General features: G+C 40.4%; 2 protein-coding genes across 3 annotated transcripts in view; one reads left to right on the forward strand and one right to left on the reverse strand.

Moving 5' to 3' along the window:
• The window catches only part of MAN2B2 (mannosidase alpha class 2B member 2), a 34,918-nt gene extending 23,797 nt beyond the window's left edge, over positions 1 to 11,121 (reverse strand). The window contains exons 1-4 of one of the 2 annotated variants that reach the window (XM_057426677.1): positions 10,979 to 11,121; positions 7,436 to 7,582; positions 3,109 to 3,214; positions 555 to 727 (exon numbers count right to left, since the gene is read on the reverse strand). In XM_057426677.1, the coding sequence (XP_057282660.1) occupies positions 555 to 727; positions 3,109 to 3,214; positions 7,436 to 7,582; positions 10,979 to 11,104 (552 nt within the window). In that variant the 5' untranslated portion in view covers positions 11,105 to 11,121. Of the gene's footprint in view, positions 1 to 554; positions 728 to 3,108; positions 3,215 to 7,435; positions 7,583 to 9,818; positions 9,961 to 10,978 lie in introns of those variants that run through there. The other variant, XM_057426678.1, reaches the window with a different exon arrangement.
• A 3,563-nt stretch (positions 11,122 to 14,684) lies between these two features.
• PPP2R2C (protein phosphatase 2 regulatory subunit Bgamma) overlaps positions 14,685 to 24,761 on the forward strand; it is a 203,425-nt gene continuing 193,348 nt past the window's right edge. Inside the window, exons 1-2 of the mRNA XM_057426565.1 lie at positions 14,685 to 14,943; positions 15,129 to 15,209. Coding sequence (XP_057282548.1) covers positions 14,928 to 14,943; positions 15,129 to 15,209 — 97 coding nt within the window. The 5' untranslated portion in view covers positions 14,685 to 14,927. The remainder of the gene's footprint in view (positions 14,944 to 15,128; positions 15,210 to 24,761) is intronic.

The following is a 24,761-nucleotide window of genomic DNA, read 5'->3' on the forward strand; positions in this document are numbered from 1 at the left end:
GTCTTCTTCAGAGACACTCGAGCTTCACCCAAGATACATAAAAATCGCCTAATGTCTACCTCAGACTAGTGACAGCCCCTTATTTTCACATAATTTAGTGTATAACTGCTGACAGACCAGGGTCCAACACTGTGGTAGGAAAAGAAAAACATTTACTGTGCATGGGAAGCAGTGTGAGAGAAGGCAGAACAAGAAACAAAACTGAATTTGGTAAAAACATGATTAGTTGCCACTCTAACTGACTTATCAATTTTAGGCACAAACAAGTGTCCCAAACATGACAACACTGTAACCAACTTAGCCTTGCCCAACTGGCTGTATTTGGCATCTTCTTCAGCCTAGATTGCATTTTATCTTTAATGAGAAATCATGAAGACAGTACCTGACCATATTATTATACAGACTCAGTGTATTTCACCATTAACATATGCAATCAGCATGTCACTTTCAGAAGAGAAATACCCACATTTCCTTGCATAGAGCTGAGAGATGCTTATCTTAACTTCATGTAAATAGAGACTGGTAATGGGTTACACTTCTATGGGCATTCTTACCTTAGTTTTCTGCATGTCAGCCTTCAGATCATAGTCAACCCGAGAAATAAGATGAGCATTAAAACCAGCCAGAGCAAAAAGAGTTGGCGTTGTAGCTGAAGCTCCAAAAGGATCAACATGCCAAGAAAACTGAGGCCTGATCCCAAAAGTTTCGTACAAAAATCCATGGCCTTCTGCAAAACAAGATTTGTTTATGTTAGGAACACTTTTATAAGTTCATTTTATAAATTTACTAGGCATACACTATTACAGATAAGCAGTTGAAGGTTAGCTCTTTGTTGCTGTTTTCCAAAGCATTTAAAGTTTCAGGAATTTAATGATTCACAGCAGAAAGTTTCACACTGACAATATTTATTTTGCTCTGCAAGTATAACTTATTAACATCATAAAAGATGAATAACAAAAAAGGAATTATGATTAGAGACAGGCCTGGGAAAAAGTACTTAGATACAGATTAGGTTAAAAGTAATAGCCATGCTGGAGGCTGCATAAAAAAAACATGCTGGGATCTAATTTATGTTTGCCTAAATTATACCACCCATTCTCAGAAAATCTGAGTCTCATATCAACAACAAAGGGACAAGGAAGCCATCCAGTAAACAAAACTAATATGAATGCAATCTTCAGCTGTAAAAAGAAGAAAGAAGCCAAAAGTTAATTGCAATCTTAATATGTTATTTCCAACCAATGTTATTAATTTTGTATTGAAATGAGTTTCAAAAAAAGAAACCCCCAAACTAGAAAGACCAGACAAGAAATTTGGACAAACCATTTAAATGAAAATAGAACAACCAGCTAAGCAGCAGGTTTTATTCAGAACTCTAGTATATCGTGCTAGGATCCGCCTCATCAAAAAATATAATATAAATTTGTTGATCTTAATTTCATAGGTCTGGAATCATGCTCAGAACTATTTGAAAATACAACCCCATTTTCCCTAGTTTGGACTAACTCCATTCCAAATTTTAATATCACATTTGAATAACTGAGGTTGCAAGGCATTCTCTTTTCACTTCATCTTTCCTACGGGTAATACTCTCTAGTGGAAATATTCAAAATGTGTTTGTTTTAACTCTCCTGACTGAACCATATTTTAAACAAAGTTTGCAAGGCTCTTCCAAAACTCGGGTAGCTGAACAGGCAGGAGGAGACGTGAAATGTATATCCCAAATGTCCGTACTGTCCTTGCCTTCTCAAGATGAACTCCACACACAGTACAAGGACATATTGTGTGTACGACTGATTGTATGTACTCAACCTGAGTGGAGTGCTTTCAGGACAAATAAATGAGAATTTTAAAATCTATTAATATTTTTTGTTCCTGCTGAATAAATTACCTAACCTGAATTGTCTTCAAAAAAACCTGTTCACATACAGAATGAAATATTAAATTAATGTTTTTTGCAACTAAATTTAATGAAAGAAAAAGCTGTATTTGCATTTAACAGTAGGAGTCTTCAGTTAATATTAGTGTGTTCTTTGGAGAAGTCTAGGTTCAGTGTACTAAGCCCATATAACAACCTTTAAACACAGGAGTCAGATGAGAAAAAATATGTTCATCCTCTCTCTTCCTCTCAGCCAGAATGTGTTGTGGTGACTGAGATACAAAAGTTGCTGCTCTCCCTGTGCTCCTAATAAACACCCACAGACGAGGAACAATGTCAGTGGTGCTGCACAGTCAGATTCAGCAAATGATAAAAGTATTTTCTGACTCTTTACTCTCCTATGTAGAAAGCTGCCCAGAGTGTAGCTCTGAAATAGGCAGGGTTTACATGAATGATGACAGACTGCTGGTGCTAATATATCCCCTCCTGCCCCCAGAACTATGCTATTCCCTCATGACATCTATAGCACAGTGGTGGCATGACTTATCCTGTTTTTTTTCATTAACCAGATGGATATAAATCTAAATACTAAAAGACTCTTTAGACCATCAGATGAGAAGTATAACATATAAATTGCTGGAAGCAGAAGCTTACAGATTAAAATGGGAAGTAGTGCATCTCTTGGAAATATGCATCTATTTCTACAGAGGCTGGTGATCATGATTACAAAAAGGGGGTTTCTTCATCAAGCAAGTCTTTCAACTAAGTTCAGATGATCTCAGTGACGTTCTGTAGCCTGTATTCTGCAGAGGACTTTCTGTTTCTAAACAATACAATCTCCTTACACTCTTAATTGCTACCAGGTATTTTCTTCCAGAGTATTTCATATCTTCAATTTTGCCGTAACTGTCTTCCCAGGACCTTAAGCTCTCAAATACACACACACACAAAAGGCTGTGCTCTTCAAAGGAGTTTATAACTGACATTAATTAAACTGCAAGACAGCTTTCAATAACCCTTCTCCTTACTGCAGAACTGTTGAATTGGTTTTTTTTTAAGCAAAGATTTTTATACAGATAACCCACCAGCAAGTAAGAAGTAAGACTTGCTTTAATGAGCTCTTAAAGAGTAAGAAAATAATAGCAATCTTCGGGTGGAGGAATGAAAAACAAACAAACCCCCCAAGGTCATAACAATGAAAAACACAAGTTAAATGCAAACATGCATACCCGTCAACTGTAAAATTTGATCATCAATTAGTGTCACAGCTTCATCATGCATCACTTGCCCTCCAATGACAAATTCCAGTCGTCCCTCCTGAAGCAACTGATGAACCTACAATATTGAAATTAAGGCACAAAGCATAACCATCATTTCAGTCTTATCCAAAAAGGCTGCAAATTCATTTCAGATCACAGCACATCACCCAGACACAAAACTTGTCAGGAAGGCATCCAGGACAAAAGTGGGATAAAAGGCCAACTGTACTGAGTGCTATCAGAAGGAGAAGAAGGGTGGGTGGGTGGGGAGGAAGTGAAGTGCTAAGTGCTGCACAGTGCACTGATTTACCCAGTTTACACTGAAACCAGGTAGCAAGCACAAAGGATGTACTGTCAGGTAGACCCTAACCTTCTGGTGTTTCTCAGTAGGGCTGTTACTGTGCCTTTTTACTGTCTAAACAGCAGACATGTCCCTATAACACTGCACTGCAGCAGTCTAGGATACTACCTCAAGACAACTAGAGATGGAGATACTAGTGCTACTAGATACCAGAAGATACTAGTGCTGCTCCCAAAGTCTTCTTCCTGCTGCATCTGTCTTGGCTTAGTGAAGACACTGGGTGGCTCGATGAGAGAATAACATGCAGCCCCATTGTCGTGGTTTAAGCCCAGCCTGTAAATCAGAACCATGCATCCCTCTCGCTCACTCCCCCGCTTTCTTCCCTCTGCCCCCGCTCCCGGAAGGACGGGGACGAGAATCGAAAGAATGCAACTCCCAGGGTTGAGAAAAGAACAGTCCAGCAACTAAGGTATAACACAGATCACTACTGTTACGACCAATAATAATAATGATAAGGGAAATAACAAGGGAAGAGAATACAATACCACCTGTCCATAGGCAGCCTAATCAAGCAGTGAGTCAGCCCTTCTGGGTAACTCCCAGTTTACATCCTGGGAATGACATGCTGAGGTATGGAATACCTCTTTGGTTAGTTTGGGTCAGGTGTCCTGTCTCTGCTTCCCCCCGGCTTCCCTTCCTCCCTGGCAGAGCATGAGACTCAGAAAGTCCTTGGTCAGACTTTGAGCAGTAACTAAAAACATTGGTGTTATCAGCGCTGTTCCCAGGCTGAAAGTCAAAACCACAGCACTGCACCAGCTACTAAGGAGAAAAAATGATTGCTACTGCTGAACCCAGGACACCCATGCAAGCAGCAACGGCCAGGCTTCCAGGGTTTCCTTTAGTCTACTACTTCTGTAACAGTTTGAAAACTGAGATTTATGGGATCTAGGAGAGAGATGGTCTACCATCACCCTGTGGCCACAAACATATCCCTTCTGTTCTGTATGCATCTGCCTTGCCTTCAAAGCACAGACAGATTGCTCAATTTGTGACAGACAGAATGGTATATTAAGAAATAGTTCTTTCACATGTAGCAGGTTTGCCTGCCTGATAAACCCACTGCTAACTTTCATTCTGGTCTCTTTTTCCTAGTTTAAAAATTGTCAATATATTATGACTTGTTCAGCTATTCAAGGTTTTTTTTTTTTTAAACAGGCATGCATTTTAAACTAGAAACAGGCATGCTTGAACTGCATATATGTATTAAATTCCAAACATGTACTGCTTGTATGCTATGAAAGACTGTATGCTGACAAGTACAACTTTTAGCAAATGTGCCAGAGGAAGTGTAGGGTGGTGGTTTGGAGGGAGTGAGTAATAGTTTGTGTCCCTTTCTAGAAGTGTTAGGGAGTCTTCTGTTTTTATTATAGTTACTTCACTACCTAAAACTTCAAAGATAGCTCGAACTTCCAACAAAGAAAGTTTATATAAAGGAAGTTTTTATAAATAGGTCCTTTAACTCCCACCCCTTTTTTATTTATTTAAATCTGTCATGCAGGATGCCAGTTCCAGAGCTATTATGTTTATTTCCCCAGGAACCTTCGGTGTCTCCTCAGATACGATGCCAGATTGTCAATTTTGATTATAATCATTTCTCTTGTTCACAATGTTGTGAAAACGCTTCAGGGCTCAGCATTCCTAAATTAGTTCTAGCTGACTGTGGTGACTGATTAGCATGCTGGGAGACCAGATAACTGATATCTGGTGTCAGCACAGAAATGGTCCTGACCTACATTAAAAGCATCTGTGGCTGTTATTCCCCATCTGGATGGATGTCCAAAAGATACCTGTGATCCAAACTTTGGGACATGGAAATGTTTTTTTAATAGTTTTCTGTAACCACTGTCAGGGTGAAAACAAGAAAAATAATTCAAGTAATTTAACTAATATCCAATCCTAGGAAAAAAACGTCTTTAATGACAACCACTTTTGCTTACCAGAACTGGGCAAAAGGAAGGAGGAACCGAGGAAACAGATTCAGCAGTACTACAAGCAGCAGGCTGCTACAGTAGCAGAAGATACCTGTGGTCCTTGGGACACCTACTACTATACTTACATCAACTCATCCCTAAAACCAGATAGAAGCGGCTACACTATTTAAAAGACCCAGGCATCAAGCCAGGGTAAAGTGACAGAACTCTTCACACAAGAAAATACTGTGGAAATAACATATACTGAGAACTAAGAGGTTCATGTCTGTCTGAATACTGCTGCAATACATGTCACTCCCTATCTGAATTGCAAAATCAGCTTCAGTACCTGGCCGTACCTTTTACTAGTTTTAAATACTATTATTTGAGTCCGAAGCAGACATTCCAAAAGAAACTAGAATTAAATCCTGTATTCCAAGTAAACCACTAAAGGCGGCGGGGGGGGGAGGAAGGGGGAGGGAGGAATAAAATAGGAAAATTAAAACCAGAAAGCCTGTACTACAGAAAATCATTAATGCTAGAGCTCAAGTGGAGAAAGCAGGACAGTAACCAGAGCGAACCAGTTTCAAGGCCCAATATTTGCAACTTGCTAATGACAAAAACATGTCACTTACCAGCAAGCATCATAGCTGTCAAACATTATTAAAGATTCAATGTTTGACACACACAGGTATAAGAGCAATTTGGTTTAATAATTTTAATTTTCAGAGAATCAACTACAAAGTAACTTGAGAACTGAGTAAAAATGCATAAAGTAACAATTATCAGTAATTAGGCTAGAAAATTAAAGGGTGACTCATATGTACTAGTTTTGCACAACTGAAGTCAAATGTGACACACACTTATTCTTTTGAATCCCACATAACAGCAAGAATAGATATTAGAGACTTGGGCCTTTATATTTAGGTTATAGCAGCATAACATACTTGAAATAAGATGAACTTGCCTTAGAAAGTTAAACGTACTCTTCTGTCCCTGCACAAACGAGTTCCTATGCTATTTTCTTTAATTCCTCAACCCAAGACTTAAAGTACAGTTCTCTAATTAAAAACCGACAAGAAAATTGTCCTGCAACAGGCAAGTATGGGCAAAGAGCCCACACAATAACAGTGAACTGTCTATACACAGTGAAATCTCTCATACACAGATCAGCTGTATACGTGTTATGGATTCAGAATTTAGTGAAGGTTAAAAAAGCCCAAAAACCAGACAAGAGGTTTCGTTTTTTTCATATGATGCTTTAAACATCTAGCACTTTAAGCAAACTGAAATATAAAGTACTGCAAGTAATATACTACTGTTGGCTGGACCCTGGTAAGAAAACTGACCATGGAGTTCCAAGTTAGTACCTATGGGTAGCGGCACCAGCATACTCTCTGCTTTTAGGGTCCAAAACTTAAACATCTTGCACTGCAGTGCAATGCATGACTAACTGGTTAGGCTACCAGCTCAGTCTTTGATTTCAGCATGTTTGTTTCATGCCAGAGGAAAGAAGTGCCAAATAAAACTTCACAGTGCCTTTACTAGGAAAGAAACGTTGAATCTACAGTCACCTCTTTGCTGCATCATCCTGGTTTATGAATGGCAGGTTTTTGAGCAGTACTTAACTGGAAAGAAAAAAAGTTCCTTCTTGTGAGCAGTGTTAGGCTTCAGATATTTAACAGATATCAGTACAGATATCAGTACAGTCTCTTTCAGAATCACCCACATCTTATACTAGCATGCCCCCAAGTCAGTCAGTCACTGATGAAACAAAAACTGCAAAGTTTAAAGAGTCTTCAGTGCAAAGGTTGCTACCTCCTACTGCTCTAATCTATAGCTGGAGTTTTAACCTCTTGCAACTGCCTTTAGAGTTATGTTTCTTTCACAAGAAGTATCAGATTCAGAGACAGCTTACACAAGACCTGGGTAAAAAGCAAATGGGGAAGCACTTTGCCCTTCCTTGTCCCCTGAAAAAGGTCACAGATTTTTTGTTAGCAGGAAGCACGGCTCTAGTACAACTTACCTGCTGCTTGTGTGTATCTGTGGCTACCGCATCCCACCAAAGTCGAAAGAATTCCTGTTCCACAGCAATAAATTTGCGCTGCTTTCCTTTCATTAGCTCTTCTACAACAGACGTGTAGACATTTGCTGCATAAGCATGCATGCTTTCCTGCAAGAGACAAAATGCAGAAAATAAATTGTTTTGCCTACATTAAATGGGCTGTTTGGAACACTCATTGGGCTTGAAAAGAGACTGTAAACCTCATGTTTGTTGCCCACTTCCTTTGTACACCTGGAAAGTCTGAGTTCTGATTACGTGCAGTCTGTTGGCCCCTATGCTCCAAAATATGTCCTGACTGGGGACCTGACTAGATCATGGTGCAGCATCCCCCAAAATCAGCAGGAATCAATACAGGCCTTCTTTTTGATGCACTGAGAAACAGCTTACCCTCATTGATTGTCATGAAATAAAAGACTTTGCACCAACACAGTTAAAAAACTCATGTGCACATTTTATTCTTCCATTTCTGCTCATTTGATGACCTGAATTACCAGAATTGTTTCTTCAGAGCAAATACGACTTCATGCTGTGGGTGTGCACTACCAGTATAATACAGTTATACACATATGTATGCTGTGTATTATACTGTTAGACCCAGAACCTTCAGTCATGTAAAATAACTCCATTTGGCTTGATGTCTTAGGATACAGTAAAACCAAACCCTTTGACTGCTGATGTATAAACACCCAGTGTGAGAATTTGTGCATTTATCCTGTCTATGCTGTTCTTAAAGCTACTGGTATTCCAGAATGAGGCTTATGGATTTTTACTGGAATGCAAACACGACAGCTGTATCCATCAAACAACCTATCACATCGTTATATACTATGATACGGTATGGTATCAAATTAATAGCATCACGTTATTTTAAAGGTGTGTACACGAGGATATTTAACGTACACTTACCCTTGCCAGAACAACTGCTGCTGACCAGACCCAGTCTTCTACCCTTTACTTAATTTCAAAGAGACACAGAATGTCTAAAGACAGCAGCAAAGATTCTAGGATTTCCTGCAATGTCTGTGTTTCCTTGTAACAAAGTTATCAGCATGTCATTGAAAGGTTTTTTAACACTAACCGTAACAATTTTCTACTTAAACTCTTGGTACTTGCTGAAGAATGCACACCAAAATACATGCATCTGAAAGTGATTGACAGGAAGATCTCTCACCCATCCAAAAACTAATGGGTATTCTGAATAATCGCATTTTGACATTAGAAGGGAATGACATGATCCAAATCAGAAATAAGCTATTCCTAACCTCTCGCTTTCCAACTATTTTTGTAAAAATGCTGAAGTGTCATTAGAAAATGGGAAACATTTGAGTGTAGGACAAATGGCTTAAAATACTCTAGTGCTTATCTAAATAATTACTTGTTCGATAATCTCTTGATCAGCTCTTAAGGGTTCTTTAAAATCAAGATTATGATTAGATGCTTAACACAACGTGAAATTTTAACTAAGGGCATAGCTTTAACATTTCACTAATACCCAACAGTGTCAAACTCCAATGACTGCTGAGGAATTTTCACTTTTCACTGGCAACTGGCTACAAACAATACATTCTAAATTCGAAGTAGCTGTACAATGATTACAACATCAAGCTCAGTTTCACTTCTTAATAGTTAAGTGGAGTACACTAAATTTTAAGAGCTGAACAAGGACTTTCAAATTTAATACAACGCTAAAATATTCTGTGTGGAAACTTACTGAAAATATTTTCTTGAGGTATTTTGGTGATGAAGGCAAGCCAGTCTTTATTCTGACTCAAATTATGCTGGAAGTAAGCAGTAAGATAGTACCCAATCCCACAAAGTTTATAAGCCCCAGTTGTCTGGGTGGGAATGACAACGATTGTTCTCATAAAGCAGGATACTTGCAAGCAATAATAAGCATTTTCTTTCCAGTTCACATCCTCTATCAGCTAATAAGATACTCTGAAACAATAAGCAGTGACCCAGTATAAACAATCAGGTAAGATTTTACCTACTTAAATATAGATTTTTAACTTCTAGCATGTTGTCAAAACTGCTTTGTACTGCATTCTAGACAATGATGATGTGTCTTTCACTCCTATACGTAAGATACATCAGTGAGATGACACATCTTGTGTAAGTTATAGTACGACTGTTATTATCAGATTGCAACAGATTGCTTGCTTTGAGAGAAAACAATTTTTATTATACAATCAGTGCTGTAATTCTCCACCAATACTGTAATTTCCAGCACAGAATGAAGGCTGCTATTCTAATATAAATAAAATCCTTATTTTGCACTTTATAAATGGAGAAATGAAATACTAAGAAACCAGTATGTTGTCAGTCCCCAGTGAAACCTACTTACAAAGCAAACCAAAAATGTAAAATAGGTTGGGATCACACCAGTATTCCAAAGTTACCTTCAGGTTTCACTTTACTACAGAAGTATTTGAAATGACGCACAGGTAACCTCTGTGGTTTTTTACTATGGGAATTGTTGATGCTTATGATTAAGTAACACAGGCACTGAGGCTTCAAGCAATTGCATCTTCTTAAAAAGAAATGTGTTTCATTTCTCCTTGAGGAGATCTTCAACCACGAACTGACCCAAAACAAAAATTAATTTTATGCTCTCTCCTGCAAGTTCTGAGTAGGAGTTTGAGGTATTAAAGGAGAAATTCACTAATCTTTCCAAAAATGGGAAGACAAATAAATGCACAGCAGGGATTCCTTGGTGAGCCATTAGTTCTCTTTTATTACAGCTACTCTTAAACATCTGATGCCATTTCACACTAGTGAGTGAAGTATCCACAGCATCTTTCACATAAAATGAAAGCAATTTATACTGGTGGTGAAGGAGTCAGGATTTTGACTAACAAACAGAAAAGGTCTTAATGCCCCACCTGACTTATTTTGCTCCACATCTCATTTAACAAAAACCACATTGCTTCTACACTTCTGTGGGACAAGGCTCCAAGCCTATTCCAGCCACCAAGGTCTTGGGTCCTGCTCTCTTCTCTAGGAAACAGCACAAAGTTTTCCTGGGGTTTTGGCTTAGTAAGAAGATAAACAAAAGGACCAAGAAAATCTGCTATAGGATCAAAGCTCAACATCAAACAGAGCGAAGGTCTTCCTTAAAAAACAATGGGGGGGGGGGGGGGGGGAATCCCTCAGAAGCATTCTGCAGAACACAGGCACACATAAGCCTAAAATTCATGGGTACAGTTCCCAAGCTAATCATGCCTCCTCCCGCAACGACGAGCACACTCCCAATAGGAGATGCACCTGTCGGGACAGGGATGCATCCCTGGGGGACACAGGGATGTCCGCGTTTCTCTGCGGGCGGTGGTGCAGGACCAGCCGGAACCCCGCAGCCAGAGCTACGGAACTCCAGAGAGTTTTACAAGCCTGAAGGCGCTGGGCTGGGGCAGCGCCAGGCCCACCCCTACCCCGCCTGCAGCCGTGCCGTGCCGTGCCGTGCCGTGCCGCTCCCACCCCGGCCAGCCCCGCTCCGCAGGGCCCCACCTGCACTGTGTACACCCAGCCGACGTCCATGTGGCTGTGGGCGACGACGAAAGCCCGCAGCGCCCCGCTGGCATCGGCCCAAGGCAGCAGGCTGAGGAGCAGGAGCGGGAGGAGCGGGGCTCCCATGGCGGCTCCCTGCCAGCTCCCCGCTTCACTTCCGTGTCCCGCCGGCCCAGCACCGCCTCCCGGCACGGCGGCCTCGGGACGGGGAGGGAGCGGGAGCAAGGAGTAGGAGCGGGGCTACCGCGCCGCGGCATCATCTGCACGGTGGGGAGGCGTGCGGCTGGTTCAGGAGTCACTGCTTTGTTAACAAGAAGCTACAGCGGTTTACCTTGAAATGGGAGGATTTTGAGGCAGGAGGGGGTGCCTGTGGTAGACCCGAGCTGCCCTGTAGGGAGCTGAGACCCCTACAGCAGGGTGCAAGAGCCAGCTAAAACCACAGCCCCAGGTCCTGGTGGCTCCTGCTGATAACTCTGGGGCTGGTTTTCTCATACAACTGGATTGCCCTGAGGGATGTTGAGTTCTGAATCTTGGACAACTATAAATACAGCTATAAATCCTTGGCTTTTTTTAATTTATTTTTTTTTCCCACATTCTTCTGAGTTGAATGTGAATTCTTTATTTTAAGGTATAACAGTTAATCACAGATGCCTGTCTGCATCTTTGGAGCTATAGCAACATCGAATTTTATGTGTTTGACCTTCTGATCCCATTTACATTGGTTTCATCACTTGTTTTCTTGTTCCTAGCAAGAGGTGGGACCTGTACTGAGAACTGAAAAGGCAGTCTTGTGTCTGCACGAAGTCCCACTGAAGAGGAAGAAATCCAGCCTATAATTAAAAAATATTATAGGATAATGTAGCCCAATCTCCACAGAAGTTTTGTCTACAGTTTCTGCCCAGTACTTCATTGTGATACTAAAAGCTAAAGCAGATTGAATTGTTTTTTAAACTTTGACTCTAAAATACACTGTGGTAGAACTTATGTTCTAGTTGGAGTCAATTACATGCTTTTAACAACCCTACAATCCTGAAATAACAAAAATTCCCACACTCTTTGCTCATTTCCAACAGTGCCAAATAAAAGGACATCAGATGAAGGTGGTGCCTGCTCCCACTTTCAAGTTTGTGTGTTGATTGAGCATCACCCATTTTCAAACCTAGTTAAACCAGTCATCTCTCTGAAGGAAACAATAAAAAATGGCTTAAGCATCCATCTACAGACTTACACTGATAAAAGCCAAAGATTCATTCTCACTGGACTAGCTGGCACTTGGGTGCAAATTAACCCATCTCAATACTCAAGATACCTGTAGAAACAGCTCACACACTATAAATGTGATTTGCATCTATCCTCTCACTTTAGAAAGAAAAAACAAGCACATGCTACCTTACCTGCCAAACACTGAGTTGAACAGTGTAAAATTGTTACATTTTATAACAATTAAATCTAATGCAACTGGATTCCCCCAAAGCATGTTATTCAAAATGGTAGACTAAATTTTTGTCCAAAAAGAAGCAGTTAACAGTTAAATGCCAAGGTTAATTTTATTTATGATAATACCCTGTCATGAAGAGCAATAATCAAGGTCTGTAGATCATTTCTAGGGGGAGTTAGTATCACTGTAAGCAGCTGGATGAAGCTTTACTTTAATACAGATCTATGATACTCTTTTTTTTTACCCTCAAATCATCAGCTTAAACCTTTTCAGTTCCAAGAAAGCTAGTGCACATCCAGCAAACATATGGCTTGGGGATATATATACATATGCTCTCTAAATGAACTGGTGTTTTTTTTACCCCAGAAGGTATTATGGTCTTTGTAATTTAGAAGTTCCCAGGAAAGCTTAAGTGTTGGTGTTTTGCTTTGTTTCTAAAAGTAGCTGAGAATGTTTGCAGAACATTGTACTCCTATTTCAAACTTGTTTTCTTCAGAAGGTGTAATTGCCCTCCTTCTTTCACAAAGGCCACAGTGTGACACTGTCTTGGATGCAGTAGAGAAGAATATAAATATTTGAGCAGAATACCTTTATTAGGAAAAATGGACTCAAACTGCCCACAGTTTACAGACCTAAAGGTATCAGGAGTGTCTTCACTTGCTGTAAAAAAAGGATGACTGTAGGTATCAAGTAGAATTTATGCTGAAAATAATGCTTCCCCGTCATGTAAGGGTGGTGAGGCACTGGAGTGGGTTGCCCAGGGAAGTTGTGAATGCTCCATCCCTGGCAGTGTTCAAGGCCAGGTTGGACAGAGCCTTGGGTAACATGGTATAGACTGAGGTGTCTGTACCCCTGTCAGGGGGGTTGGAACTTAAGGTCCTTTCCAACCCTAATTATTCTATGATTCTATGATTGTATGTACATCCAGTGTCACAAACAGCAAAAAGCTAGATGGAAGAGCCAATGTAACTGTGCCATGACAGTGGCCTACATGGATATTTTATCCTCTTGTTGACTCCTAATCTCTTAGTATGGCTTGATTATAGTCCTCCTATGTTATTTCTTAAGCTTTTTTCATTTGCCCATACAAGGTGCATTTACTTTCTTTGACTTGAACTGTGTTATACATGGGCCTCTGACACTGTCACCTCCAAAAGGCAGAAGGCGTAGACAAGATACTGCCAACCATAGGCTAAGGAGTCACAATTGTTAAATACCAAGAAAGCTACCTGGTGAACAGAACAAGTAATGTACCTTTGCATTTCCCTCCTGTCATGTTTTTGGGGTGGATGTCTACAAGAATAAAGGCATTTATTAACTGAAGTTCACTCTAGCTGACTGGTTTAGCTACAATTTGCCATTCCCCTAAACGTTTTTCCAGTGGAGATAAAGGTCACTAGTCAGACCACTTAAGCTTGCTTGATAACAGCTTTGATTTCTTACTTACCACTCATGGATGCTGTACAGTTTGCGGATCCACAGGGGTCGGTGGGCCAGACGAAAAACCACTCTCCAGCCCTGCAGTGATTTCAGCATATATAAACCCTGATAATATACATTGTATTTGCAGCCTTTTTCCATAAAATAACCTTCATGGCCTAGGGATGCTAAGAGAACTGTGGTGAAAGTGCAGCTGCTGGTGCTTGGTGTGGCAAGCTTGGAGACAGGACAAGAGGTAACTGCCTCAAGCTGTGCCAGGGGAGGTTTAGACTGCATATATTTCTTTACCAAAAGGGCGTTCAGGTATTGGAACAGGCTGCCCAGGGAAGTGGTGGAATCACCATCCTGGGAAGCATTCAGGAAACGCGTAGACGAGGCCCTTAGTGACAAGGTTTAGTAGTGGAGCTGGCAATCCTGGGGTAATGGTTGGACCCGATGATCTTAAAGGTCTTTTCCAACCTAGCTGATTCTGTGATTCTATGATGGGTGACACTGGCCAGGCCCTGGTGTGGTGGGTTCTCCAGGGGTGTATGCCCCAGAGTCCTGGTGCACCACACGCCGGGCTGGCCGCCCCGTGTGGCTGGGAAGCAGCGATGGGACACGGCACAGACGGGGGGGAAGGGAGGGAGTTCATGGCTGAAGTTACCAACAGCGGGAAGGCTCCTCCACCCCGGACAGAGGAGGAAGGCCCGGCTGAGGCATCCCCTCCCGCCGCCGTGGCCATGGCACGCCTCAGGCAGAGCGGCCGCCCCGCCCCTGCCCCGCCGACAGCCCGCGGCGCTTCGCTGGGCACGGCCCCGCCGCCCTGCCGGGGCCGCCCCGAGCCCGCTCACACCTGTTGGGGCCGCGGCGGGGCCGGGCGAGGCTGCGCCGCCTCCGCCGGGAGCTCCGGGCGGAGCCTTCCCTCCTTCCCGTCCTCCCTCCCCCGGCTCCCCGAGCGCCCCGAGGCACCGCTGCCTGCCTGCGCCGCCCGCTCCGCTGGGAGAAGGAGGAGGCGCCCCGAGCTGCCGGCGCTGGGAGCACAGCAAATAACAGTTCAGAGCACTGAGCGCCTTTCGGCGGGCGACACCCATGTCCCACAAACAGGGTATCTGGAAGCGCTGTCCTTCCCCTGGCCCTCCCTGGTCTCCTCTCATCCTTCCAATCCCTTTGCCCCCTCCATCTCTCCTCCCTTCTCCGTCCCTGCCTTTCCTCCTTCCCTTCTCCCTTTCTCAGCCCTCTCCCCGGCGCCCCGGGTGCCCCTGACTGACTGTGCCTTTCCTCCCTGCCCAGTTGGCGGCCCCCCAGGAGAGAGCGCGGTTGATTGGTGCCTCTACCAGCTCAATGGAGCAGCCGAGTTTGAGGTCTCTGATGGTGAGTACCGGGGTGCTGAGATGGGGCGCGGCCCCTCGACCGCTGCCCCGTCCGGCAGCGTGTGGAGGAACGTGGCTTGCTGGTGTGAGATCGGCAATGGTAGAACACGGTGGCCATATGGGGTGTGGGGCGGGGAAGATGGTGCGTGGGCCCAGGGCAGGAGGGAGGAGAGCTGGCATTGGTGGCCACTACATGTGCCTGGCCTTGTGAAGGTGTCGTGGCTTGTTTTGTTTTGGGTTCTTACTGTGAAAAGTTGGGTTTTCACAGCTGGTGGCCTAGGTGGCATCAGTCCTCACGGCCTTGGTGGCAATGGGTGTGAGGGAGGCTGTGTGGTACTTGCTGGAAAGTTTTCTGGCCCTGTTTTTGCCCCCTTAACTTTGAAGAGAGAGGTAACCTAGAAAGTTTTATATTTTTATATTCTGTGATCAGAAAAACATCAACCTTTGGATGCAGGGTAAGAAAGTCTCCCTCTGTCTTCACTCTGTCTCCAATGCAAACTCTGCATTGAATATCTAAACTTAGGTGTCAGCCTGTATTTTCCAGTGTGCCAGATGTGTATAGTGCAGTGCCTGTGAGCCTATTTCAGTGTATGTTTTCAGTGAGTTAAAGTGGAGCTAGGACCTCATCTCGATGTTTTGGTCTGTTGGTGGTAAGCATTTCTGAGAGGAGTGTTTTTACTGTTCGTAAGGGCTTAAAATGCATCGGAAGTTCGGCTGGACTGAAAAACTTTCCAATACTGAGAAAAGTGACACACTGTAACAGATTGGCTTCAGGTTAGGCATTAGGGAAGGCTTCTCAACAGTGAATGAATGCGATATGCGCTGGGTAGACAGACAATGAAATCTCACTTCAGATATTTAAGGATTGTTTCACAAACATATGCTGAAGTGATGAAGCTACAGATCTGGCAGAGGGGCTGGTAGATAAGACTGCCTGTTTGGGGTCTGTTTTAGCTTTATCATCAGTGATCCTGTGGAATGTGAATTTTTGTGTTGTCTTGTGTTTTTCTGTTGGAGAAGTGATTTAAACCCTGGTGTACTAATAGTAAACTACAGCTTGATCAAGGCTTTGAACTAAGGTTCCCTCTCCACCTCACAATTATTCCATGGTGGTTTATATTTCAAGATATACTTAATAGTGTGTGTAATTACATACACTTGCATACTAAAGCAGTTCACAAAACATGTGCTTTTGTGCCTCCATGGGCTTTCTGTGTGTGTGAGAAACTGCATACCAAACCAGATGTGATGACGATAGGTGGGGGTGGAAATTACATCCGTGTGAGGGAGTGTAATGAGTGAGTGGCAGCATTTTTTAGGCATCACAGAATATTGAATATAAGCTTTAGGCTGGCATTTACTTTCATTTAAAGATTTGAATGAGTAGAATATCATTCTTAACCTTCTTTATCTGGGTAGGTGCCAGTGTTGCAGCACTGCTTTGAGACTAGATTGTTTTATTCTCAACAGGTGGTTTTTTTCCTTGATGGGGTCATCTTTTGTCACATGACATAATTTTAAAAATTACTCTGCTAGCCATGGATTCAGTTCCGTTTAACAGTGGCAATTTATGGATGCCCAGTTTTACTCCATGACTTAAATGGAAATCTGATGTGTTTTATTTACTCAACATGGGAATATGTGAAATGCAGAGAACAGGAAACAGGGCTGAAACAGTGTAATTTGGTCACATGAGCTATAGAATCAAAGTCATCTGCAGGTAGTAAACACTTTCGTGTTAATAGGATTATATACAAATATGGCATGCATTTTCCAGAAGATGTGCTGTCTTTAACAGACATTGATAACTAGGAACATACATGGCAGTATAATCAACACACTTTGCAGAAGTGAAAGACGACATTTAAATGGAAGGACCAATGTGGCACGTGGCTTGACCTCTTGCGTAGCAGTGTTTTTGATAAAGTGTACGCCTCTTCCCTTGCTGAAGTTTGCCTCTGAAATGCCTTAAGTTACCCAGAGCCAAACAAAAATCCAGAATCCTTAGCTTAAAATGAATTGTTCCTCTGGCTTCCATTGCAGATTTATTTTTTTTTCCTATCTTTGTCCCAGTTCTTTTTGTTTTTCAGAAAGGCCACAACTGTTGTGATTGCAGCTGTATTGGTTAAGACCACCTAACCTATAGGCAGAAGGAGTAATGAATATTAAACATTATTGTGTTTATCTCTATATAGAAAAATATTTGCATGTTAATATCCTAAGTTCAGTGAATGTGTATGCTGCTTTTGCTATTGAATGCATGCAGTGGCCCTGCAGTACTCTGTCAGACTTCAGAATGGTGTTCTGCAACATTTCTGCCTTAGAATAGGAAAGAAAATTATTCTTTTTCCAAAAATAGATTTGTCAGATGAAAAACATTCATTTACATAACAGAAAAGCAAAATTGCATATTTCAAATGCAAGGAAAAATAAAGCATAGCAAGTAAAATATCACAATCAAAGCCAAGATAATCATGTTTGATTTAGCCTTGCTGCCTTGAAACAAAACCCTATTTCAAATATTGCCACTTCTATAATTAACATCTAAGTGCAAAATATATTTTATTCATGCTAAAGATCTCAAAGCACTTTGCTCACATTAAGTGTGGCCTCACAAAAGCGTTGTGAAGAAGGGTATTGGAGTATCCTTTTACAGGCTAGCAAAATGAAATATGAAAGCTAAGGATGTGATTTTTATTGAAGCTGAATGCCAGTTATTAAGCATTTAGGATGTGGGACTTCTGAAAAGCCAAATCTTCTACTGTTTGCCCAGACTATCTAGTGGATTGTTAACAGGACTGCTTATTCCAGACCCTTTGCTTTTACACTCTAAATCTCATTAACTTCTTGCAAACTTTGTATAAGTTAAAGCATGTTTGAAATATTTTATGCTGTGAATTCTAAGTTGGCATTATGTTATTCTCGATAGCTTTGCATTCAGGAATGTCTATATGGTTAATGAAAAGATTGAATCCTAAATAATAAGTTTTCTTTCTTAAAGTTAGCTTATCAGAGACTTGAAAGTGATTTGCAGTGTAAATTTTCTTCTCATCTATTTTGTAACTTGATGCTGTTGCATGGCTGAAAGTTCTGGTTAATGTAAGTGCCTTGTGAATTATGATGTGAACTTTACTGTTACTTACCTTATGCTGCTCTAACAATGTCTTTGATTTCTGGGTCGCTTCAAGAGAGATTGATTGAGAAGATGGATAATATACTATTTTGTTGTATGGTATATATATAGGTATGTTTGAATGATGCACATTTTTGAGAAACTAAAGACTTGTGAACTTACAAATATGAATTTAATCACTGTCAGATTTACCTCCATAGCTATAGTTCTCAATCAAAGACAGTAAGTCAGGATTTGGTTCAATACTGTTGTTTCCATTATTACATGAATTCTACGAAAAGCAATGTAATTACACAAGCTTACAACTAAAGTAATGTCCCTGTGAGTCATGCCTTCACAAGTAAGGCCTGATTAAATAGGAAGCCTCCATCTGTAGATGCTTTCGCATCTCAGTCCTTTTTTGGCTGAAGCAAACAATTGATTTTTCCTTGATCTCTTATTAATAAGGCATGGTAATAGCTCTTAACACTTCACAGTTTGCCAACATTTCTTTTGAAATATGATCACCATGAATGGATGTTGTGTTTCCATGAGACCTTAGTTGGATAGATACACTTTGCAGTTCCAGGTTCCCAGTTCAGCCTGGAGATTTAGTGAAGTGAATTGTGCTTCTGTGACTCACAATTCTGGGTTTCTTCAAAGGAAAGCAAGATTCTTGGAAGACACTGGTATACTCCTTGTCTCACCCCAGTGTATATTTAGGACACTACCAGCTTGCATACAGCACTGCAGGGTCTGTCACAGGGCTCGAGTGCACCCTGATACACCCTCTGATGCCATGTATGTATGAAGTCCTACTTCATACATCCCTGTTTATACATTCAGCAATGCTCTGTGTTTCATCCCTCCTGATTTTACAGTTGCTTGTGTTGGTATTTGGTTGGTTAACTTTGACTGATGTCTGGGAGCTGCTACAGCATGGGGAAAGGGCTCCTGTCTGAGAAGTGTTACCGTCAAACTTTGTTCCCATTATAACATTACATGTGACTGGGTAGGACCAAACCAAGTAAACGTCTCCTTACAAGAAAATGTGTATATTTGATTATACTTCTGTTTGTTGCTGCATAATCTGATATTGAGTTTTAATGTGAAAAGCTCAGCATGATAGACAAAGAGGAAGGATTACGGTATATTGAAGTTATATTTATACTTACAGTAGTTTAACTTCAAGTGATACTTATCTACAATAATAGTCCATTTTGTGATATTTTTATCTACTGTTTATTTATGGCATGGGTTTTGTAAAAAATGTGAAAATAAAATACTGGAAAATATATGTACTTGTTATGAGAAGATGAGTGGCTTATGTATGTTTCTCATTTGTTGTTTCATAATGTGTTTTGATTAAGAATCGGTTTGCTTTTTATGGAATAAATTAAAGTACATTAAGATGATTTAATTGCAACGATTTATAAAATCCTTGCTTTCATAGTGTTTCTATTGGAATTTAATATGTGTGCTAGAGAGTGTTTTCTCCTGAGAGACATTAAGTGCCATTTGACCATAAAACAAATACTATGTTAGCATTTTGGTCATTATTTTCTTTTGTAAATATCTGACTGAAGACGGCTCCTTTTCAGTAACCTGAAAAGTGGTGCTGCTTAGATGAAGCTTAAAAAACAGACTAAGGTGTTTTTTTTTTAACCAGGTTTTCAGATTTTCCAGCCCTTTTCAGGGACTTCACTCACCCCCCTCTAACACGATGTACTTGTTTAGTACAGTTTTGTTCTGTGGCTCTTTGATGCCAGAAGTTACAGCCTTCATAGTCTCAGTTTCCAGGATATGATTTTCAGCCAATTGCCTTTTTACTCTCTAATCTCCCATTAATCCCTTTTCTGTCCTTTCAGTCTGCCCCTTTTTCATATCTTACATACCCAGTTGGGGTTTGTAGGTTTCCTCAGCTTTGCTTTTACTTTCCCATTGTCTTCTGTAACCCTTCTCTCTGCCAAGGGGATCATGGTGGGGAGGGTCTCAGTCCTTTTGCTATTGCAGAGTCTGGCAAAGAGGTCTCCCCTCTGTGCCACTGGAAGTCTGCCATTTGCAGCAGGTGCCTGCACAGCAAATCTTAGCTCTTTTCCTTCTGTCTCTCACTGTTTCCAGGTCTACAAGGCTTACCATTTTACATGATCCTTTCAGTTCTGTTCAAATAACTCCTGGCAGTTTTGGTTTTATCCATGCACGAATGATCAGAATTTCCTTGGGTGTTTCAGTTGGCCATATCCTTTAAGATGCACTCAGCATAAACATAATGAAAGATGAAATCACACTGTGTTATGCCTGATTATGCAGGTATTAGGAAATAAGAAAAATCATGCTTTCAAGTTATCTAGTCCAGAATTTAACAGGGGCATCTTTTATGCTTCCTCTTTCTCATTAAATATGCAATAATTTATGTTGTGATTTTGTTATAAATTGTAACTCTGATGAAGTAAACATTGGGACCACAGATCTGCCATTTAGGCTAATTTTTATATTTCAGTCAAACATTATCATTCAGCTTGAGTAGTGATGGACAGTTTAAAGAGTGTGGAATTGCCTGTGGTTCCAGCTGAGATGCAGAAAAATCACCAGGTCTTCACAAAGCCTACTCTTCCATTATAGGTCATTATTATGGAGCTGAGTTTTATATAAGGGTAGGGAGTACCCATTTTCTGATCTTTCCAATTCCAGTTTATATATATGTGTAGAAATTGCCCAGGCTGTCCCGGATAATGTCTGAATAGCTGATGTGCAGAGAAGCTTTTCCTACTGTGCAGTTTTTTCTTCTATATGAGCCTGTCAAAACTGAAAGAAATTCCAAGAAGATTCTTCTGTTTCAAAGATAACAACCCAGAAGCTTAACTTCTGCACATATGATTTCAGAAGTCATATTGCAGGCCATACTGGTGAGAAAGTGACTTGGTTTTAATACTCTTATTTGTCAGTTCTTTCAGTAAAAGGCATTTTCAGTAGAATGCAGAGAGTTTGAAAGCAGAAGTCAGTAACTCTTTGCATGTTTGAACTGCCTGATGACAAAGTTCCAAAATGATATCAGGCTATTCTGGGGTTTCAGCTACCTTCCTCTCCTAGTTTGCTACTCGGATATAAACTCCTTACTCAAAATAACAGTCTTTATAAATGTCTGTGTGATCGCCTAATGGTAATTGGCAATACCCCCAAATAGTGAAAGGTGTTACTAGCAAAATTCTGCTTCTTGCCGTTTAAATTGACTTGTCATTGTTTGGTGATCCAGAAGAGGGAGCTACCTCACAAATTTCTAGCTGGTTTGAACTTAACAAAGTCTCCTTTAAAACCTCATGGATTTTGTTTGTATTTTTTGGAAGACTGAGTCCAGAGATTTCATGTGATGCCTTTTTGGTCACTCACTTCACAGCCTGCTGATTTCTAAGGACATCCTTAGAGTCTTAGGTCTTTAATTTCCCTCACCTCCTAGTGTTAGTTAAGTATTTGTCTTTAAACATTTCATTTTTGTAATGCCCTAAAATCTTTGATAATGATTGCAGTCCTTTTATTGAATCTGCCAAGTTGTTTTCATCAGAGGTGTTTCTTAGCAGCATGGTATTCATGTTTATGTACATTTCCTGTAGCATGCAGGAAGAACTTTGTGGTGGCTGACCTTCCTCAGTGCAGCCCCATCTGAGACAGCAGTGGCCTATGGGCCATTGTGCTGTTTTTTCCTGTGTAAGGGGTGTATCTTCTGTCCCAGTAAGTGGATACAGATAGTATTTTGAAAATAGCAATATATAAGTAAAATAGCAAAACTAATGTGCTTTCTTACTACTGCAGTGCAATTTATAGTGGGTTAATATACCGTTTATGAGCTATAAAAGTAAAGGACCATGAGGTACCAGGAGCAGGCATTATAACATGTACTTACTAAAACTTGCACTGATAGGAAGGAGGACAGACTTTTCTGGGCATATTTTAAGGTGAATGATTTAGCTAGGTTCTGGTATTTGTTGGATGATGAAACTCAAGATTGCTACCTGCTATAATGATAAGTCTTGTCAAAGCTATCATACCTTCAGGTTTGTTGTTGATCACTTTCTGTTAAGAACTGATGCAGTGCTGTGACTTTATTTCCTAAGGTAACCAGAATACTGAGAAACAGGTAAGTCTTTTTTTCAGCTGAATATGTTTCCTGTTTTTTGTCATTAAGAGCTAAGGAGGCTGCTTTTAATATTATGAAACTTGTCTTTGGTTTTCATCAAGAAGAGTGAATACAGCACTATGCTGTTTACTTCTTTGTGGGTGATCACCCTTGTGTATTTCATGTGGATTTTGAGGTGCTGAAGCGTGTCCAAACAAGGGCAATGAAACTGGAAAGGGTTTAGAGGACAGGTTTTATGAGAAGCAGCTGAGGGAACTTTGTTTAGCCTGGAGAAAAGAGGTAAATAAATAAATACTATTTGTTTTATAAACATAATATTTTGCACATGTGTGATCTATTATAGTTTGAACACAGGATATTTAGAAATGTTTGTATGTTCTTAAAACTGATGACCTATTTGTATGTTTTTAAGCTTTCCATCAGATACAGTTTCTTTTCAGAATGCATACATTCCCCAGATGTCTTGGCTATATTTATTTACAAGCACATTTTATAGCAGCTCATATCACAGCGAATATGTTGACAGTTGGGCTTATTGCAGGAATATGCAAAACATTAACCTCATAAATCTTTCCCCACCTATCATTTTATGTAATTTTTACAAAATATTCAGAAGTATGATGCAAGAGACAGTTCCATTATTTTAGGTATCCATTTTGGTATTGCAGTTAAAGATGATATATTCCATTCAGAGACAGTTACGTCTAGACACTAACAGGGGCCATTGATTTGACGTTCTATTCATAGAAAGGGCATGTGTCATTCAAAAGGGAGTTGTAAAACTATTTAGCATGGTTAGCAATGTGCCTTTCATTTCAAACAACTACCATGACTAATTACCCTATTTAGTAGAGTCTTCTTGGAATCCTGAAACAAAGATAGGCCCCAATTTTTTTTTTGAGATATGAATTCTATGAATATTCCTTCTCTTCATATGCAGAATAAACTCCTGTCTTATGACTAGGCTCAAAGATGCAAAGTAGAAGTGTTATTCTTGCAAAACTTAATGGCTTCTTGTTAGATCTGTTTTACTGAGTAATCTTCATGACCTTTGAAATTTTTAGTACAGGTTGTTTTTTGTGGTTGCTTTTGTCCATCAGATAGGTCTTATTTTTGAAGGTTCTCTTATAAGCTCTTGTGTATATATATGTATATGCATGTATGTATGTAAAGTATTATAAACTTTGCTTTGAAATTGAATGTCTATTCTGGAAATAGCCTGTGTTTCAGATTTTGTTTATTTGCAAGATACCCTAACTTGGAGTCCTTCATAATGATGTGCAAAGTAGATATAATCAGTTTAAAATAAGAATGAGCTCACATTTTAAGAATTCTTATTTTTTATACACTGCAATTTATAAAATCCAAACTGTGGGTTTTTTCCTTGAGGTTTTTCATGGGAACAGATTTTTTTTTTTTTTTTGTTTGATTCCTAAGCTCAGCAAGCTGTTACTTCCAGCGTATGCTGTCTTCTCTATTCTAAACTAGGAAAGCACAGTGGTAATTTCACTTGGACTGCTTTTCCCGGGTTTCTTGGAGATTTTGCTCCGTAAGAACACTTGTCCTAGTGGAATGTCCACCTTTCCTAAGTGGAAGCTAAGGAGACCTTGCTGGTCTGCCAAGAGCATTGAGAGTGTAGCTTTATATTGACATTTCTTCAGAAAGGTGCCACGTTGCCTCAGGAACTTCGTGACTTCTGTTGCTTTTTGATTTCCCTCGTTCTTCATGCTCCTCCACTCTAATTGAAGATCCTACTTCAAATGCAATACCTATGTTGACTCTTCTGGAAGTAGCAATTGTGCAATGCAATTTATTTCAATTTAAAAATACTGCAATATTAACTTGGTATTTCAGATTTCTAATCTAACGCGTTTAGAGGAATAATTGTTCACTAACAATTCCAAAACTATATGGAAGTGTGTTAAAGGACTTGACTCCTGTTTTTCTGATGATGTCAAAACAGAAAATGTACTAGTGGGGAAATACTGAAAAGAGTAATTGGGTCAAGGAAACTGACCTCAAAGTTTGAGCTTCCTGATTCTACCATGAGACAAATCACCTCTGCTGAAGAACATCTCTAGTAGCAGTAAGTCTTTCTCCTATGCTGAGGTGAGTCTCTAGCAGCTTGTGATCTAAATGACATGTCAAATATCAGTCCTCAATACTCTTATGGCAGAAATCACTTCCTTTTACTGCGTGTTCTTAAAGTACCCAGAGCAACACCTGTGCTAACTGGGTCTGGGCAGTACTGGTTTTGACAACCCTGTCACACCTGAGAAGCACACTCGCTTACTAAGAAGCTGCAAAGC

Source organism: Pezoporus wallicus, unplaced genomic scaffold (genome assembly GCF_028554395.1).
Source record: "Pezoporus wallicus isolate ANWC-B61680 ecotype Strahan unplaced genomic scaffold, APGP_CSIRO_Pwel_v1 scaffold_13239, whole genome shotgun sequence".
Lineage (NCBI taxonomy): Eukaryota > Metazoa > Chordata > Aves > Psittaciformes > Psittacidae > Pezoporus > Pezoporus wallicus.